Genomic DNA, 20,713 nt, shown 5'->3' on the forward strand with positions numbered 1-20,713 from the left:
GGTTACAGCGGGACATTGATAGAATGCAAAACTGGGCTGAGAAGTGGCAGATGGAGTTCAACCCAGATAAGTGTGAGGAGGTTCATTTTGGTTAGTCAAACATGATGGCAGAATATAGTATTAATGGTAAGACTCTTGGCAGTGTGGAGGATCAGAGGGATCTTGGGGTCTGAGTCCATAGGTCACTCAAAGCTGCTACGCAGGTTGACTCTGTGGTTAAGCAAGCATACGGTGTATTGGCCTTCATCAATCGTGGGATTGAGTTTAGGAGCCGAGAGGTAATGTTGCAGCTATATAGGACCTTAGTCAGACCCTACTTGGAGTAAGTACTGTGCTCAGTTCTGGTCGGCTCATTACAGGAAGGATGTGGAAACCATAGAAAGGGTGCAGGGGAGATTTACAAGGATGTTGCCTGGATTGGGGAGCATGCCTTATGAGAATAGGTTGAGTGAACTCGGCCCTTTCTCCTTGGAATGATGGAGGATGAGAGATGACCTGATAGAGGTGTATAAAATGATGAGAGGCATTGATCATGTGAATAGGCAGAGGCTTTTTTCCACATCTGAAGTGACTAGCACGAGAGGGCACAGTTTTAAGGTGCTTGGAAGTCGATACGGAGGAGGTGTCAGGGGTAAGTTTTTTCTGCAGAGAGTGGTGAGTGCATGGAATGGGCTGCCGGCGACGGTGGTGGGGGCAGATACGATAGCGTCTTTTAAGGGACTCTTGGACAGGTACTTGATGCACAGAAAAATAGAGGGCTATGGGTAACCCTAGGTAATTTCTAAAGGTAAGGACATATTTGGCACTGTGGGCCGAAGGGCCTGTATTGTGCTGTAGGTTTTCTATGTTTCTATTAGGTAGAGGTTTCTTTTCTACCTCACAATTTATTGTTTTTTTTCTTCTTTGCAGTTAGTTGCTCATTTGGGAATAGTAGAGATGCCAGGCAGGATAGTGGAATTCTCCTCTTGTGGGATGTGGGAGGGCAGGGAGACATCCATTGTCCCTGACGATTACAACTGTGCGAAGTGCATTGAGCTGCATCTTCTAACATTCTGTGTTAAGGTATTGGGATAAGAACTGGATAAACTCCAGATCATTCGGGAGGCTGAGGGGGTGATAGATAGGACATGTAGAGAGGTCGTTACACCCAAGGTGCAGTAAACAGGAAACTGGGTGACAGGAGGGGGAAAGAAGATAAGGAACCAGTGTAGAGTACCCCTGTGGCCATTCCCCTCAACAACAGGTATGCTACTTTGGATACTGTTGTGGGGGGGGGTGGGGTGTGGTTACCTAGCAGAGAAAAGTCACAGTGGTTAGGTCTCTGGCACTGCGACTCAGAAGGGAAGGGGAGAGAAGAGACAAGCTGTGATGATAGGAGATTCATTAGTTAGGGGAACAGAAAGAAGGTTCTATGGATGAGAATAAGATTCCCAGATGGTATGTTGCTTCTGGGTGTCAGGGTCTAGGATATTACGGAGTCCTTGTGCAGGGTTCCTTAAAAGTTAATTTGCAGGTTGAGTCTGGGATGAGGAAGGCAAAACTGATGTTAGCATTCATTTCAAAAGTATGAGAAATATAAAAGCGAGGATGTAATGTTGATCTCTGAGGAACCTAACTTGGTCCCAACCTATCGATGCAGTTTAAAGAAGGCAAGACAGCGACTGTACTTCATTAGGAGTTTGAAAAGATTTGGTATGTTAACAAATACACTCAAAAACTTCTATAGATGTGCTATGGAGAGCATTCTGACAGGCTGCATCACTGTCTGACATGGAGGTGGGGGGCTACTGCACAGGACCGGAAGAAGCTGCAGAGGTTCGTAAATTTAGTTGGCTTCATCTTGGGTACTAGCCTACAAAGTACCCAGGACATCTTCAAGGAGCGGTGTCTCAGAAAGGCAGCATCCATTATTAAGGACCCGCAGCACCCAGGACATGCCCTTTTCTCGCTGTTACCATCAGGTAGGAGATACAGAAGCCTGAAGGGACATACTCAGTGATTCAGGAACAGCTTCTTACCCTCTGCCATCCAATTCCTAAATGGACATTGAACCTGTGAACACTACCTCTCTTTATAAATTCATATTATTTCTGTTTTTGCACAATTTTTAATCTATCCAATATACATATACTGTAATTGATTTATTTGTTATTATTATTTTTCTTCTTTTATGTATTGCGTCGAACTGCTGCTGCTAAGTTAATAAATTTCACGACATATGCCGGTGATAATAAACCTGATTTTGATTCTTATTCTGTTCTAATTTATAAAGCACTGGTGAGCCCTCACTTGGAGCAGTTTTGGGCTCCTTATCTTAGAAAGGATGTCCTGAAACTGGAGAGGGTTCATAGGAGGGTCACGAAACTGATGTCATGATTGAACTGCTTGTCATATGAAGAGGGTTGGATGGCTCTGGGCATGTATTCACTGGAATTCCGAAGAATGAGTGGTGACCTCATTGAAACATATCAAATGGTGAAAGGCCTTAATGGAGTGGAGTGGAGAGGATATTTGCTCTGGTGGGAGTGTCTAAGAACAGAGGGCACAGCCTCAAAAAAGAGGTATGTCCTTTTAGAATGGAAATGAGAAGGACTTTCTTTGTGGGATTCATTACCACAGGTAGCTGTAGAGGCCAAGTCTGTAAAAATATATCGAAGGCAGAGGTTGCTAGGTTCTTGATTGGTCAGTACATGAAGGGATATGGGGCAAAGCAGGAGACTGGGGCTGAGAAGAAAAATGATTCAGCCATGATGAAATGGCAGAGCAGACTTGATGGGCCAAATGGCCTAATTCTGCTCTTATATCTTATGATCTTATGTTCTTATGATATCTTGGATTGTGCCTTTAGCATTCTTAAGTGGGAGAGTGAACAGTAAGAGGTCGTTGTTCATGTAGGTACCAATTACATAAGTAGGAAGAGAGATGAGGTTTTGCAAAGTGAGTTCAGGGAGTTTGGTGCTAATTTAAAGAGCAGACCTCCAGGGTTGTGATCTCAGGATTGCTACCCATGCCACATGCTAATAAAGCCAGAAATAGGAAGATTATACAGTTTAACTGATGGTGACGGAGTTGGTATAGGTAGGAGGCCATCAGAATTTTGATTCATTGGCTCTCTCCAGGGAAGGTGGGACTACAGAAGAGATGGTTTGCACCTGAATTGGAAGGGACTGATATTGTAGTGGGAAGATTTGCTAGTGCTGCACAATAGGGTTTAAATTTTAGTTGTAGGGGGATGGGAACCATAGTGCCAGAATAGTTAGTGGAGAGGTTGTGGAAACAGTTGTTGTTAAGTGTGACTAATGTTCTCAGATGCATATATTTAATACAAGAAGTATTGTAGGAGAGGCAGATGAGCTCAGGCATGGATCAGTGCCTGGAATTATGATATTGTAGCCATTAGTGAGACGACTCGGTTGTATGTGGGGCAGGACCAGCAGCACAATATTCTAGGCTTCTGTTGTTTTTGACCCAACAGAACTGGAAAGATTAAAACAGAGGGGTGGATTTACTAGTCAAGGAAAATGTCATGGCAGTGTTCAGCCAACACAAACTGGGGAGGTCATCTAGTGAGACGTTATGGGTGGAACTGAGTACTAAGAAAGGTATCAAAATGTTAATGGGGCTGTATGATAGACCACCCAATAATCTGAGGGATTTAGAAGAACAAATTTGTAGAGAGCTCATAGACTGTGGCAAAAAACATAAGGTTATTATAGTTGGTGATTTTAACTTTTCACACATTGACTGGGAAAAATTGTAAAAGGATTACATGGGATAGAGTTTGTCAAATGCGTTTAGGAAAGTTTCCTTAATCAGTATGTAGAAATTCCAATGAGAGAGTGTACAATACTGGATCTGCTAACAGGGAATGAGGCAGGACAGGTGACAGAGGTTTATGTAGGAGAACACTTTGCATTTAGTGACCACAATGCCAAGTAGGTCTGGTCCACGGGTTGAGATTCTAAATTCAGGAAAAGACATTTTTGATGGTATCAGAAAGGATCTGGAGGTGTGGATTAGGACAAGTTGTTTTCTGGCAAAGGTGGACTTGGTAAGTGGAAGGCCTTCAATAGTGAAATTTTGAGAGTACAAACCTTGTATGTTCCTATCAGAATAAAAGGCAAAGATAACAGATGTAGGGAGATATTGAGGCCCTGGTTAAGAAAAAGATGGAGGTGCATTGCAGGTGTAGGCAGGTAGGAACAAAGGAGATGCGTATAGAGTACAAGAAATATAAGAGAACACTTAAGAAAACAATCAGGAGGGCTAAGAGAAGGCTTGAAGCTGCCTTAGTGGACAAGGTGACGGAGAATCCTAAGGGATTCTACACATATGTGAAGAACAAAAGGATTGCAACGGACAAATTTGGCCCTCTGGAGCATCATAATGGTAATCCATGCGTGGCACCAAAATAGATGGGGGAGAACTTAAATGCATTTTTTTGCATCAGTATTTACTCAGAAGACAAACACAGAGTCTATAGAAGTAAAGCAAAACGGCACTAGCTTCATGGACTCTATACAGATTACTGAGAAAGAGGTGCTTGCTGTCCTGAAGTATCCTGGGATGGATAAATCCCCAGGGACGAACAAGGTATTCCCTCGGACCGTACGGGAGGCAAGTGCAGAAATTGCCGTGGCCCTAGCAGAGATATTGAAAACATCTTTAGCAGCAGGTGAGGTACCAGAGGTTTGGAAGATAGTCAATGTTGTTCTGCTGTTTAAGAAAAGCTCTAAATATAAACCAGGAAATTATAGGCCGGTAAGCCTAACATCAATCGTGGGAAAGTTATTGGAAGGTATTCTGAGGGACCTGATATATGGGTATTTGGATTGACATGGACTGATTAAGGATAGTCAGCATTAGTTTGGTAGGTCATGTCTAACCACATTTATAGAGTTTTTCACGGAAATTAACAGGAAAGTTGATGAAGACAAGGCAGTGGATCTTGTCGACATGGACTTTAGCAAGGCATTTGACAAGGTTGCACATGGGATGTTGGTCAAGAAGGTTTAGTCGCTTGGCATTCAAGATGAGTTAGTAAATTGCATTGGTTATTGGATTTGTGGGAGAAACCAAAGAGTGGTAGTAGATGTTGCCTCTCTGACTAGACCCTGTGACCAGTGAAGTGCTGCAGGGATCCCGGGGGTTCGTTGTTGTTTGTCATCTATATCAATGATCTGGATGATAATGTGGTTAACTAGATCAGTAAATTTACTGATGACACTAAGACTGCGGGTGTTGTGGACGCCGAGGAAGACCATCAAAGCTTGCAGTGGGATCTGGACCAGCTGGAAAAATGGGCTGACAAATGACAGATGGAATTTAATGCAGAGAAGTGCGAGGTTTTGCATTTCAGTAGGACCAACTAGGGTAGGTCTTACACAGTGAATGGTAGGGCACTGAGGAGTATGGTGGAATGAAGGGATCTAGGAAAACAGGTCCGTAATTTGTTGATAGTGTCATCACAGGTGGATGGGTTGTAAAGAAAGTTTTCAGCACATTAGCCTTCATAAATCAAAGTATTGAGTACGGAAGATTGGATGCCAAGACATTGGTGAGGCCTATATCGGAGTATTGTGTGCAGTTTTGGTCACCTACCTACAGAAAAGATGTAAATAAGGTTGAAAGAGTACAGAGGAAATTTACAAGAATGTTGCCAGGTCTGGAAATTCTGAGTTATAAGGAAAGAATGAAAAGGATAAGACTTTATTTCTTGGATTGTAGAAGACTGAGAGATTTGATGGAGGTACAGTATACAAAATTATGGGGGAATAGATAGCTAAGTGCAAGCAGGCTTTTTCCACTGAGGTTGGGTGGGATTACAACTAGAGGTTATGGGTTAAGGGTGAAAGTTGAAAAATGTAAGGGGAACATGAGAGGAAGCTTCTTCACTCAGAGGGTTGTGAGAATGCGGAACGAGCTGCTAGTGCAAGTGGTGCATGCAAGGTCAATTTCAACGTTTCAGAGAAGTTTGGATGTGTTCATGGATGTTATGGGTATGGAGGGCTATGGTCATTGGTTATTGGTTATTGGGAATAAGCAGTTTAAATGACTCGGCATGGACAAGTTGGGTTTGATGGCTTGTTTCTGTGCTGTACTTTTCTATGACTCTGTGACCCTTACCCTGGCCATGAGACTACTGGACTCCCTGTCATCATCCTGGTCTCATCACATACGAAGTGCCAGTCATGTTATACTGTTTACTTTTTAAGTTGTATGTGCATCTTATTTTTGGTTATTTATGGTAATATACCTTTGTGTTGTTTGTGAGTTATATGTACTGTGTTGTGCACCTTGGTCCAGACCTACATTATTTTGTTTGGGGCTGTATATTGTGTCTATTCGGTTGAATGGCTGTAAACTTGAACTTGACTTGATGTGATTTGTTTAGGCTCAGCATAATCAAGCATGGTTAACCAATTGTTAATTTCCTCAAACTGTTTCACTTGTGTTTTTAAATGTTTTCCGTAAGAATGATCAGAATACGGTTTATTATCATTGACTTATGTCACAAAATTTGTTGTTTGCAGCAACACTACAAATCAATACATAAAATATTAGTACAATTTACAGTAAGAAGTATATAAAACATTAATAATGTGAAAAGAGAGCAAAATGATGAGGTAATGTTCATGGGTTCATAGACTGTTCAGAAATCTGATTGTAGAGGGAAAGAAACTGTTCCTAAAACACTGAGTGTGCTTCCTCAGGCTCCTGTGCCTCCTACCCGATGGTGGAAATGAGAAGAGTGCATGTCGCAAATGGTGAGGGTCCTTAATGATGGATGCCACTTTCTTGAGGTACTACCTTTTGAAGATGGCCTTGATGGTAGGAGGGCTAGTGCCCATGAGGGCTGGGTCTACAACCCTCTGCAGCGTTTTTTGACGCTGTGCATTGGAGGTTCAGTGATGTGACCAGTCAGAATGTTCTCCACAGTACATATGTAGAAATTACTGGTCCTTAAAACAATGGTTCAGAATCAAATGGCTATTCATTATGATTTAAATACTACAAGAAAATACAGAAAATTTTTCACTGGTATGGAGAAAGTATTTATTGTGAAATGTAAATGTGGTTATACATGGCAAAATGGTAAAGAGAATATGCTCTGTGGAAGGATTTGAAATAGTGGAATTAGTGATTACAAGTGGATGCCTGTGTTAAAAGATCAGCCTTGAATGAGAAGCTTGGAGTACTGTAATTTGAATTTTAAGTGTCACACCTCAACACAGTGCAGGTGGCTCTGCTGTTGAAATCCAGGCAGTTCACAGTTCTAGTTTCAAGTTAAGCAATTAGTTTTGATGAAGAGTAGGCTTTGTGAGACATGGTGTATTGGGCAACAGGTGGGAAGCCATATACCATGGGAATATTATTGTTTAGTGGAGGGATTGGGATTGAATATGGCATACCGAAGTGTGCCATTGGAAAACCAGGAGTATTTTGAGACTGGCTAGAAGACCAAGTGTAGGTGGGCAAGTATGATGGATGACTGAAGTTTGCAGTCAAGTTCAAGGTCAGGGACACCAGAACAGGGAGCAGCAGGTATAATTTATTTTCTCATTTAGTTTTAAGCTGTCTAGAGATGGCTTTGCATGTTGTTTTATGTCAAACTATCTCAATACTCCTTGTAAAGATGTGATGGATTTGTTGAAGTCTCAATAACATGGAGATCAATTATGAATAACACTTTGATAAAGTGTACAGCCATTGAGTGTATTCAGCTAATCCTTTCTCTGCTATGTTGATATCTCCCTGGATTTTGTTTTTTGAAAGATGTTATTGGAGCTGTAGCAATGTCAGACAAATCTATCTATTGCAAATCCTACTTATTTATTGCATAATTTTGTCATGTTTCCCTTAGTTTTTAATCTGTTACTCCATAACCCTGCCTTCTATTCAAATTTCTCCATAGCATTCCATTGTCAATGGAGATAAAAGTTATTTTGGCTGTCAACAAGTGTCTCAGAAGCCTTTTTTAATTTGCTTTTCAGGATCTTAAATACCTCTTATTTTTAAAATATGTAGCTTTTCTATTTTTTCGATGTAGATGAATGGTGTCATGTTTTTCTAAAGAATATTTCATCTGCATGCCCTGGTCTATCTATTTAGCATGCATATCTCCTCAAGGCCCTCATGAATTTTCTTCAGACCTTAAATCTCCACTAAGCCAAATTGTATATACAATATTTCACATGGCTCCCTCATTCAAATCATTGTTGTATATTGTGAGTAGCTTGGCCTCAGCAATAGTCTTTGTAGATACCACTTGATATAGCCTTCCAACGCAGAAATTCCCCAGCAATTCCTATTGTTTATTTTCTGTTCGTTATTCACTTCTCAATCTCAATTAACTCTCAACATCATGTGCTACAATTCTTTTTAATAATTTCTCTTGTTACACATTGCCAGAAGCATTCTGAAATTCTAAATTTATGACATCCGCTGGTTCTTCCTTATATATTCTGCAAAGAACAACCTCAAAAGCAGTCTTTCTCTCCATCAAGACATAGAGAGCCACATCTGAACACAAAGCTGTCTGTAGTACTTTTTGCTCCTTAATGTCTTGCTCAAGCATTCTCAAACCTATGGAATAGTTTACATTATTAGTCCTCCTTGATGCACTCAATGACGTTGAGTGCACCTTACATCCCCAGCATCGAGGAAATCTTCACAAGGATATGCCTCAAAAAGGCAGCATCCATCATTAAGACCCCCATCACCCGGGGCATGCCCTCTTCTCATTGCTACCATCAGAAAGGAGGTACAGGAGCCTGAAGACACACGCTCAATATTTAGGAACAGCTTCTTCCCCACTGCCATCAGATTTCTGAATGGACAATGAACCCATGAACACTTCCTCAGTATTTATTCTTTTTGGCTTTCTTTTTGCCCTACTTATTTAATTTATTTCTATATTATGAACAAACTATTCTCAAGCTTCCAGCCAGGTATAGGTATTAATTATAACCGACATTTCTACGACAAACTCTGCCTTTTTCTTGAAGATGGCAGAGTTTGTCATCTAAATGTCAGTTATAATCAATATCTGTACCCTGCTGGAATCCCAAAAACAGTTTAGTCATCATGTATGCCAGGAAAGCACTAGATCCTTTTTTATTTTTGATATTTTTCCCTGTAATTTAGTTTTTTTATTATGTGTTGTGATGTACTGCTGCCGTAAAACAACATCTTTCACGATATGTGTGAGTGATATTAAACCTGATTCTGATTCTGAGGTAATGAAAACTCCCAGGTATGGAATCAAGTAGCATCCAGTAGTCCTTGATTGATGATAGCCATTCATGAAATTAGAACTCCTTGATAGGCATAGAAAGCAATTTTTAGCACTTAGTTCTCCTTGGACGTTGAAATAATGAAATAAAAGCATGAATGGTTTGTGCATTAGGAAAAATAGGCATGTAATGAACATGCATCATGATCACTGTATATTTTCTCATATTCTCACGTCTGACTGTGTAATGTTGTTAACATCACATTATTCATTATTGCATCCAATGGCTACTGTTTTTCCCACATTAAACTACTGACTATGCTTCAAAATACTTACTTAACTGGAAGGATATTCAAACAGAGCACTAAAACTACTATTATGTCCAGGTTCTTCCCCCTTTCTTCATAAATGAACAATGTACATAGGGAAATACAAAACATTGGAGGTAGGAATTTGCAATGTCAGGGAAACAAAATCTGTGATGTGAAGAAATTCTAAGTATAGATATAATAATTTAAAAATTTTTGAACAGAATTAGATTTATAAATTATTTTAGATGGTAATGTTGTTTTGGTGTAGTGCCCTCTCTTTAACGCTGTAGAAATCCTTTATCTTGCCTTCAGTGTTGGCTTCTGGTGTGCAGGACTGTTTTTCATTGCTGAAGCTTATAAAGTTGCATTTTCCTTGATTTTTTTTGCTTCTGTTGGCTCCAAACAGGTGATATACAGTTACCTGCAAACAGCTAGTGCAATGCACATTTTCAATCAGCCGTAGGCTCATAAAGGAAAATGATATTTTGTTTCACTTTTACATTTTTATCAAAATGAAGAAAGTCAAATGACATTTTACATAGATTTCACTCTAATATTACAACATTTATTTGTTACTTAGTCAGTGGCTGGCAGCAACTTTGATATGTTCAATGTCTGCATCTAGAATATGGAAGTATTCAACATATTCTGCTTATTGTTCCATTTGATGCTTTTTTGGCCATATTGTAGTGCAATAGTGATTTGCAAACTTTCACTGAGATTGGTCCTGCCTGATAATCTGCTTGTTGAGTGGTATGTGGCATTAAGTGCTCCAGAGGACTGCGGAGCTCAACATGTAGCTTTTACTGATCATCTCATGGCACGCTCTGTCACAGCAGTAAACACTCCATAAGAACGGAGTCATCTTTTTCAGATCTCCCCCTCCCACTTTTAAATGTCCTACTAGCTCTTCTTTCAGTTAGTCCTGACGAAGGGTCTCGGCCCGAAACGTCGACTGTACCTCTTCCTAGAGATGCTGCCTGGCCTGCTGCGTTCACCCGCAACTTTGTTGTGTGTTGCTTGAGTTAGTTTGAGTTGTTCAAGTGAGCATATGGTATGGTGTAGAGGAATGAGTGGAACAAGACAAGATACTGGATGGGATGAGATGTCTCTGCAACTGTTGAGTAATAAAGCACATGAGTTAGCATTGATTCACTGTTACACATCTCTTCTGTGCTGAATACCAGTTATAATGTTCTTATAATTTTCCTTTCTTTTAGCAAAACAAAATACTAAATCTTGACGTCACAATTGACTATAATCTATAAATGTAGGAATATTGGAGTGTTGGGAATGTCACAGTACATTGAACACAATCTGAAATAGGTTAATATTTCAGGGTGTGACTATTCATAAGCGTGTTTGTTTTATAAAGGTTTCCAGTACCCCATGGAAATGCAGAGAAAGAGCTCATTGTCAACCATTTTAACAAAAGCTCCTGGGAACAAAAAGATGGTTAAAACAGCAAACAAAGTGAGTATTACACATGTAACTTAAAACTCTAAGTTTTAAAAATAATCTTTTATCTTCCTATAATAGTTTACTATCTTTGGATACAATTGAATTATTGCAGAGTAATAAAAGTGAACATCAAAAAGTTTTCAACTAAATGAATAATTAATTTTGAAGAATGCCATCATTGATACTGTATATTACTCTACTCTTGCAACAAGACACAAGCTGTAATACAACTCTGTACCTCATGAGTATGAAAGCATTTCTGCATTGCACCTTACATTTATCAATAAGATTTATAAAGATATCTGATAGCAGTTTGTTGAATGTGCAATCTATCCCGTATATTGGAAAACAAAATAACCATGGTGATGATCTTTAGAGCATTTTGTAAGTAATATATATTCTAAATGCATCAGAATAAAGAACAACATTGCAAGTCATTAACATGAAGTGAGTAATGTATTTATGTGAGCTTATTGTAATTTGTCTTCGAAATTCATTGCGTTGACTTAAATGTCCTGAATTTCAGAAGTAGACTGCAGCTCTTTGATGTGACTTCATAACATGTTTAACACTACCAACTGGAGATAAATAATACAATTGTTCACGCTATAGGACTCAGTGAACCCACTTTGTTTTTCTTTAAGACATGTTTTTGATGTGGTAGGTTAGCGTACTATCTGTTTCTATCTCAGATTGAGATAGACTGATAAGATAAGCATCTCCATTCCACCATTTGTATGGATTCTGTTATGTTTGTAGTATTGGGAAGCCAGGTGGCTATGAATAATATACATGTTGTTGTTGCTGTTGTTGTTCGTCCTTTGTAGTCGAAGATGACCATGGCTTCAAAGTCAAATGGGAGATTGGTGGCTGTGGGTCCGGAGGTGACTGATGAGGCCAATCCGGGCCCTGAAGCCTCGCCCACATGTGGGACACAAGTGGGTGGGTGCTGTCGTGGCAGTGGATGCTGCTCGGGCCTTGCGCACAGCACGCTTTTGTTGCGCCTCGATGATGCGCCTGACTTCAGCTGCACGGGCTCCTGTGGTGATCTTGTTGCACCAAGCTGGACGGTCAAGGGCATGCGTCTCCCACGTGTTGATGTCGACACCCAGGCCTTTGAGGGATGCTTTGAGGCAGTCTTTGTAACGTTTCTTCTGCCCCCCGACTGAGCGCTTGCCCTGACACAGTTCTCCGTACAGCAGCTGCTTAGGCAATCGGCTGTCTGGCATTCTGACCACATGTCCAGCCCACCTGGCTTAGGCTTTCAGCAGGAGGGTGTAGACGCTGCAGAGCCCAGCTCGTTCCAGGATTTCTGTGTCGGGGACTTTGTCCTGCCACCTGATGTGGAGGAGTCTGCGGAGACAGCTCAGGTGAAAGTGGTTGAGCTGTTTGGTGTGTCTGCTGTAGACAGTCCAGGTCTCGCTGGCATAAAGGAGGGTGGTAAGGACCACTGCACAGTAGACCTTCAGCTTGGTGATAAGGCTGAGTCCTCTCCTCTCCCAGATGTTCTCATGGAGTCTCCCAAAGGCGGCGCTGGCTTTGGCAATCCTGTTGTTGACCTCAGCGTCTATGTTCACTGCGCAAGAGAGTATGCTGCCCAGGTAGGTGAAGTTGTCGACTGCCTGGAGGTTCTGGCCCTTCACCGTGATGCGCGGCTCCTGGTATGGCTTTCCTGGGGCAGGCTGGTACATAACTTCGGTCTTTTTGGTGCTGATAGTGAGACCGAAGTTGTCGCAGGCTTGTGAGAAGCAGTCCATTTCACGCTGCATCTCCTGCTCTGTGCTGGCGTTGAGTGCGCAGTCATCAGCAAACAAGAAGTCTCTGATGACAGCCTCTTGCATCTTTGTAACTGCCTGCAGGCGCCTAAGGTTGAACAACCTGCCGTCAGTCCTGTATCTGACGTGAATTCCTTCTTCGCAGTTACGGAAGGCATCTGTCAGCATGGCAGAGAATACCATACTGAACAGAGTCGGGGCAAGAACGCAGCCTTGTTTGAAGCCATTTGTCACTGGGAAGGCCTCCGACTCGTCGCCGTCATCCAGAACTTTCACCATCATACCGTCATGGAACTGCCAGACGATTGTGATGAACTTGCTGGGGCAGCCAAACTTCTCCATGATCTTCCACAAGCCTTCTCTGCTGACTGTATCGAAAGCCTTGGTTAAATCGACAAAGGTCACGAAGAGGTCGCTGTGTTGCTCCTGGCATTTTTCCTGGAGTTGGCATGCAGCAAAAATCATGTCTGCGGTCCCACGTTCAGCACGGAAGCTGTACTGGCTTTCTGGGAGCAGACCTTGCTCAAGATGTTGGGGAAAGCGGTTGAGCAGGACGCGGGCCAGAATCTTCCCCGCAATGGACAAGAGGGAGATGCCTCGGTGGTTGTCGCAAGACTGGCGGTTGCCTTTCCTCTTGTAGATGTGGACTATGCTGGCATCTTTCGGCTGTTGCGGGACCTGTCCCTTTTTCCACATGGACTGGAAGAGTACAGTCAGCTTTTGCATCATGGCAGGGACTCCTGCTTTGTATACCTCAGCAGGGATTGCATCGGGTCCTGGCGCTTTGCCACAGGAGAGTTGCTTCACTGCCTTCCTGACTTTATCTACTGTGGGGAGGGTGTCGAGGTTCTTGTTGATCTCTACCTGGGGCAGGCGGGCAATGGCCTCGTCGTTGATGTCGGCAGGGTGGTTAAGGACGTTGTTAAAGTGCTCAGCCCACCGATCCAGAATCTGCCTCTTCTCTGTCAGCAGCTGCGTCTCATCTGCGTTGAGGAGGGGTGAGGAGCCGGAGGACTGGGGTCCGTATACAGCCTTAAGCGCATCGTAGAAGCGCTTTATGTCGTGGCTGTCTGCATAGCCCTGGATTTCATCGGCCTTCTTGCTGAACCAGCTATCCTGCATCTCGTGAAGTTTTTTCTGCACCTTTCTTCTTGCGTTAGTAAAGGCATCTTTCTTGGCTAGCGACGTGGGGTCATTCTGATGCGCTCTGTAATGTTGATGTTTCTCCGTTAGTAGTGCCTGTATTTCTTCATCATTCTCATCGAACCAGTCTTGGTTTCTTCGGGTTGCTGGTCCGAGATGTTCGAGGGCGGTAGTGTAGACAGCGACTCTGAAGGCCGTCCACTGTTCCTCAACGCTGGTCCCGTCTTCCTGTGGTGTGTCTGGCAGTCTGCCTTCAAGGTCATCGACGAATTCTTCTGCAACCCTGCTGCTTTTCAGCTTGGAGACATTCAGCCTCTTTGCAGTCTTTTGCCCTTGGGGTCTTCTCATGGGCAGAATGCGAAGCCTGAACTTGGACACAATGAGGCGGTGGTTGGTCCAGCAGTCGGCACCACACATGGCTCTCGTCACTCTGACATCCATCCTGTCCCTCTTCCTGGTGATGATGTAGTCAATCAGATGCCAGTGCTTCGAGCGTGGGTGCATCCATGACGTCTTCGTACGGGTGGGTAGGCAGAACAGGGTGTTGGTGATGACAAGGTGGTGTGTGGCACACGCCTTGAGGAGCAGAAGGCCGTTGCTGTTACACTTGCCAGTGCCGTGTCTTCCAATGATCCCTTCCCAGGTTTGGTAGTCTGTTCCTACTCTGGCATTGAAGCCCCCGAGAACGATGAGCTTCTCTGACTGTGGGATTGCTGAGATGAGGGCGTCAAGTTCTTCATAGAACTTGTCTTTAATGTCATCTGGGTTGGTCATGGTGGGAGCGTAGGCACTAATCAGCGTAGCACTCTGCTTGTTTGCAAGTGGGAGCTGAAGTGTCATCAGGCGGTTGTTGATGCTCTCTGGGTGCTTGGTGAGTTTACGGGCGAGATTAGAATTGATGGCAAATCCCACGCCTGCTTCTCGTCGTTCAGCGCTGCTGCGACCGCTCCAGAAGAACGTGTATCCACCACTACGTTCTGTCAGCTGGCCCTTGTCTGCTAGGCGCATTTCGCTGAGAGCTGCTATGTCCACATTGTAGCGAGCTAGCTCTTTTGCAACCAGTGCAGTTCTTCTCTCTGGTCTGTCTGCCTTGATGTTATCTAGCAGAGTTCTCACGTTCCATGTGCCAAGGTTGAGCACCATCACTTTCTTCTTCACTGTTGTAGGTCGACCGCTGTGAGGGATCCCCACCAGCTGCGGCAAGCTGGCCAGGGTGAAGTGAAGCAGACTATGTTTGAGGCACCTTTTCCAGCCCCTTCCTCCATGGAGGTGAGCAGAGCGATCCTAAAGAGGGCTGCTTAGACACCCAGGGGGCTGCCGAACTCAACTGCTGCTTCGGTCCAGTAGAGAGTGACCCTATGCCCTGGGCCGCCTGTGTGCAGGTTTGTGACTACAGCTTCCAGTGTATCCGTACCTGCTGCTTCGCCGCTCCCCCATCGCCACAGGACTTTAGGTTGCGCGTTGGGTTTGAAGTCATGACTTGTGCTTGACTTGGATTAAAGTGAGGGAGAGTTGCGCAGGTCGTCAGCCTCACTCTCTCGTCCCGGCCTATCTGGACCCAGTGGCAAGACATAGTGGAGACGGCTGGAGATAGGTCAGGATGCAGTGGATGGCCAGCAGTGTTCTGTGTGTCTCACTGTGCCCTCTTAGCACTTCACGACACATTGCTGAGAATCGCCTTTCTGCCCGTTGAACCAGTGATGGCTTCTTCCACACAGTCCGCCGAATCCAGACTTCACACGCTAGGTAGACAAGCCCTGAGTGTTGTGGGTCTACGGCAGTTCTTGTGGCGTGCTCGCAAGCCTCCCTACCCATTTTTGGGCACCCTCATCCGCCTTTGCAGCCGTTGGGAGATGTCTGCTCTTCCGCCTGCTCCGCCGTTGGGATGATCACCTAGTGGTGTAGTAATGACACCACCCCCTCACTTGTTTTCGCCCGCTAGCTGAAGCGGTTCCAGGGTGTAGCACGAGGAGCCAACAAGTGAGAGATTTAGGAGATGAGTGAGGTCCAGTGACGCCTACCATCCCCACCTTAGTGAGGCACAGCTATGAGCACCAAAGGTACTCCCTCTCCTCAGAGCTCCCTACACAGAGATAGGGAGGGGATGAGGGAGGGGTTTGAACAGGAGGGGGGAGTGTGGGATTACAGAGACGGGGGCGAGGGAGGGGTTTGAACAGGAGGATGGGAAGTGTAGGGGTTACAGAGATAGGGAGGGGTTTGAACAGGAGGATGGAGAGTGTAGAGTTACAGAGATAGGGAAGGGTGAGGGAGGGTTTGAACAGGAGGACAGGGAGTGTGGGATTACAGAGGTGGGGGCGAGCGAGGGGTTTGAACAGGAGGATGGGGAGTGTAGGGGTTACAGAGACGGGGGGGGGGTGCGGGGAGATGAGCAGAGTGTAGGAGACCAGTGTGCTATACATGTAGCCCCCTGGTAAGCCTCAGGGTCACTCAGCTCGCTTCCGTCTAGAGGGAGCAGCCTTCGGCCCTGCCAAACTGGGTGATCAAGTTTGTGTGGATGCTGTGTGATGTACCCCACCCCGCCAAATAACAGACAATACACCATATGCAATTAAATGATTACACTTTATAGATCTTACCGGAACTATGTAATTAATAGAGATTAGATTAGATTATGAGGACACTCAGTCCTCGTTTATTGTCATTTAGAAATGCATACATTAAAAAATGATACAATGTTCCTCCAGAGTGATATCACAGAAACACTGAACAAACCAAGACTAAAACTGACAAAACCACATAATTATAACATATAGTTGCAACAGTGCAAAGCAATACCGTAATTTGATAAAGAGCAGACCATGGGCACGGGTAAAAAAAAAGTCTCAAGTCCCGATAGCCCCATCATCTCACGCAGACGGTAGAAGGGAGAAACTCTCCCTGCCATGAACTCCAAGCGCCGCAAACTTGCCGATGCATTGGAAGCACCCGACCGCAGCTGACTCTGAGTCTGCCCAAAAACTTCGAGCCTCTGACCAGACCTCTGACACCAAGCATCTCTGCCGAGCGCTTCAACCCTGCCCCGGCTGCCGAGCAACAAGCAAAGCCGAGGACTTGGGGCCTTCCCCTCCAGAAATTCTGGATCACACAGTAGCAGCAGCAGCGAAGCAGGCATTTCAGAAGTTTCACAGATGTTCCTCCGTGCTCTCATGTCTGTCTCCATCAAATCAGGATTGTGCATGGCACCTTACTTGACAAATAACAGATACCATTCACCGGAGTGGCCGCTGCAAGCTGCGTCGCGCCGCCACCTTCTCCTCCAACTCCAAGATAAAATGTAAAATATAATATAAAATAAAATACAAAAGGAAAGTAAAAGGCACCAAGCTTATCAAAGTTCAACCACTTCGTGCACACAGTTGGAGCTCAATTCTCCTCTCCTCGCCAAAGACCCTAGGCCTCAGACTCCTGCTTGGGGTCCGTTCCGCCACCCAGTTTACAGCATCGCGTCTCTTCTCCCTGTCCCCATCGCGCCTTCTGCTCCAAAGCCCGCGAAAAACAATAGCTTACAGACACACAAGAATAACATCTATCCCAATTAATTAGCTCTTTATAACCCAAACAAGCTGCGAGAGAGAGAAGCACATTCTCAGCAGTTAACATAACAAAGAAGCCATTTTATTCTAACATAACAAAGAAGCCATTTTTATTAGCCTAAGCAGTAACATAAAAGAAGAAACCCTTACACTCTTCCCCCACCAAATTTAGTCATGTCCTCATGACTTCTAAATAACTCGCCAACCATTCCTGCAGACACAAAAACCCAATCCAGGTACAAACAGTCACATGGCTCCCCAAACAGTAGACCTTACGCCCTGTTCCACGGGCGCTACATAGCCCAACCTATCTGTGAGTTTCCTAATCCTCCGAGACCTCTGTACCCCCTCACCTAAACCCTTCAGGCTCGGACACTACTGGGGATACTTCAGGTCTGCTTGCCAACTCCTCTCTCAATTTCTCACTCATGCCCCCGCTTCTTTTCCTTCAGGATCCTGCAGTAACCCAGACTGCTCACAGCTAGCCCTCCCCACTACACCTGACTCAGTGGGAGAAGGGCCAAAAGTCTCTTCCTTAATCAAGGGGAAGTTAGCAAAAGGCAGCATGTACCACACATCCAGCACATCATCTTTCGAATCCGTACTCTTCCCCATTTCCTCGATAGGTAGCTGCTGTTTGATTTCCTCCAAACTGAAGCACTTAGCCTGGACTGCCTCTTCAGCCTCCTGCAATCGAGACGTCAGCTTCTTCTCTGACTCCTCCAGTTCTTGCCCCAGTCTCAGCAGTTCTGACTCACGCTTCGTGTCCATCTCCATCGGGGACGCAGTTACACCACCAGCTTCTTTCAATCTGTTCTGGATCGATTTCTTGAGTTTCTGCTGATCCTTTCCAAGGTTGGTCATTGTTTCATCTCTCTAGACCCAGATTGGTCAATTTGTGTTGGTTTTCAGTAGCCTCAAAAGTGGACAACAGCTGATCAACATGTCTCCTTCAGATGTTGTGATTACTAGTTTCTACTGTGTACAACACAGGACCAGTTTGTGCCACCGGTATTGCAGGTAGCCACTTTGCTCCAGAGATGAAGTTCTGGGAAAGTACTCTCTCTCCTGCTGTTAAACTTCTATACTTTGCTTTGGTGTATCTCTCTGCTTGGGGGTTCTGTTCATTTAGCACAATTTTGTGTTTGGGGGGTCTAAGCAGGTCAAGCTGGGTGTGAGGCTGTCTTTTCATCAATGAAGTGGCTAGAGTCATTTTGGTCATGGCGTGTGATGCGTTAGCGAGAAGGTGCTAAGACGCTGGTTGAGGGATCCACTTCCCACTGAAGGCTTGAGGGCTTCTTTCATTCTTTGTATGAATCATTCAGCAAGGCATTAGCGGTTGGATGATATGGTGTTGACTTGATGTGCTGATTAGCATTTGCTTCCATAAATGCCTTGAACTCTTCAGATAGAATTTGTGGGCCATTGTCACTCACAATTTGTTGAGGCAACCCAAAATGGCTGAAGATGGAACGTAGCTCCTCAATGCATTTTTCAGATGTAATGTTCTTCAGGATGGCAACCATGAGCCATTCGATGTGTGCATCTACTACGACAAAGAACACGTGGCCTTCTACATGTCATGCATAATCCACACGTGGCCTTCTACATGTCATGCATAATCCATGTGAATCCTGTGCCATGTCTCTTCAGGCCATCCCCACAGATGCAAAGGAGCAGACTGAGGAACATTTTTCACTTGCTGACAATATGGGTATGCACTGGCCTTCTCTTCAATGGTTACGTCCTGTCCTGACCACCAGAAGTAGCCGCGTGCAATTTTTTTCATGGACACTACAGCACAGTGTCCTGCATGTAGCACGTCAAGCATTTGCTTTCTTAATGCTGGAGGAATGACAACACGATAGCCCCACAGTAAACATCCTTCTTGGTCTAAGGGCTCCTTTCATCAAGCATGGTAAGGTTTCATTTCTATGACCGGCTGTCCTTTCCATTCATGAGTTACTATGTCCACCACTTTAGACAGAATGTCAGTACCTGTGTGCTTCTGGACTTGCGTTACAGTTATGGGAACTGTAGGTACTTCTTGAAGTAAAAGACCTCTTTTGGGTATGGCTCTGGAGCTGTAACAGTAAAGGGAAGTTGGATAGTCCATCAGCATTCCAATGGTGCTCGGGCCTCCTCTGCTCTATATCGTACTGATGTGCAGATAGCAAGAAAGACCAACATTGCATGGGAATTGGACTGAAATGAATTGACTTTATTACTTTCATCCTTCATATACATGAGGAGTAAAAATCATTATGTTATGTCTCCATCTAAATGTGCAATTTATAGTAATTAATAATAAATATTATGTGCAACAGGATAGTCAATATAACATAGAAATACAGTTGACCAGCATGAATTAAGCAGTCCAATGGCCTCGTGGAAGAAGCTGTCTCAGAGCCTGTTGGTCCTGGCTTTTATGCTGTGGTACCATTTCCTGGATGGTAGCAGCTGGAACAGATTGTGGTTGGGATGACTTGGGTCCCCAATGATCTTTCAGGCCCTTTTTACACACCTGTCTGTGTAAATGTCCTGAATAGTGGGAAGTTCACATCTAAAGATGAGCTGGGCTGTCTGCACCACTCTCTGCAGAGTCCTGTGATTAAAGGAAGTACAGTTCCCATACCAGGCAATGATGCAGCCATTCAGGATGCTCTCAATTGTGCTCCTATAGAAAGTTCGTAGAATTTGGGGGCCATTACCAAACTTCTTCAGCCGTCTGAGGTAAAAGAGGCACTGTTGTGCCTTTTTCACCACACAACCTGTATGTACAGACCACATGCGATCCTTAGTGATCTTTATGCCGAGAAACTTAAAGCTGTTCACCCCCAGATCCATCGATGTCTCCATTCCTCCTGTAGTTCACAACCAGCTCCTCTGTTTTTGCGACATTGAGGGAGAGGTTGCTTTCTTGACACCACTGTGTCAGGGTGATGACTTCTTCTCTGTAGGCTGCCTCATTATATTTGAGATCAGGCCAGTCAGTGGAGTGTCATCAGCAAATTTAATTAGCAGATTGGAGCTTTGGGTGGCAACACAGTCCTGGGTATACAGAGAGTAAAGGACTAGCAGTAGTTGGAAGGAATGCCTGCATGTGGACCAAAAATTTAAGTCAAGGGGTAAATCGTCAACCGAATAGGAATTAATGGAATTTCTTAATTTCAAAGACAATTGCGAGTGCTTCCTACTTAATCTGGACATAGTGACTTTCTGCCTTACTTAATG

The 20,713-nt window shown here is 44.2% G+C and overlaps 1 protein-coding gene across 1 annotated transcript in view; it reads left to right on the plus strand.

The window, feature by feature from the left end:
* Window positions 1–20,713, plus strand: part of LOC140185875 (uncharacterized) — a 302,861-nt gene that overhangs the window by 106,075 nt on the left and 176,073 nt on the right. The window contains exon 6 of the mRNA XM_072239670.1: window positions 10,922–11,019. Within this exon, the coding sequence (XP_072095771.1) occupies window positions 10,922–11,019 (98 nt within the window). The remainder of the gene's footprint in view (window positions 1–10,921; window positions 11,020–20,713) is intronic.

Source organism: Mobula birostris, chromosome 21 (genome assembly GCF_030028105.1).
Source record: "Mobula birostris isolate sMobBir1 chromosome 21, sMobBir1.hap1, whole genome shotgun sequence".
NCBI classification, from domain to species: Eukaryota; Metazoa; Chordata; class Chondrichthyes; order Myliobatiformes; family Myliobatidae; genus Mobula; species Mobula birostris.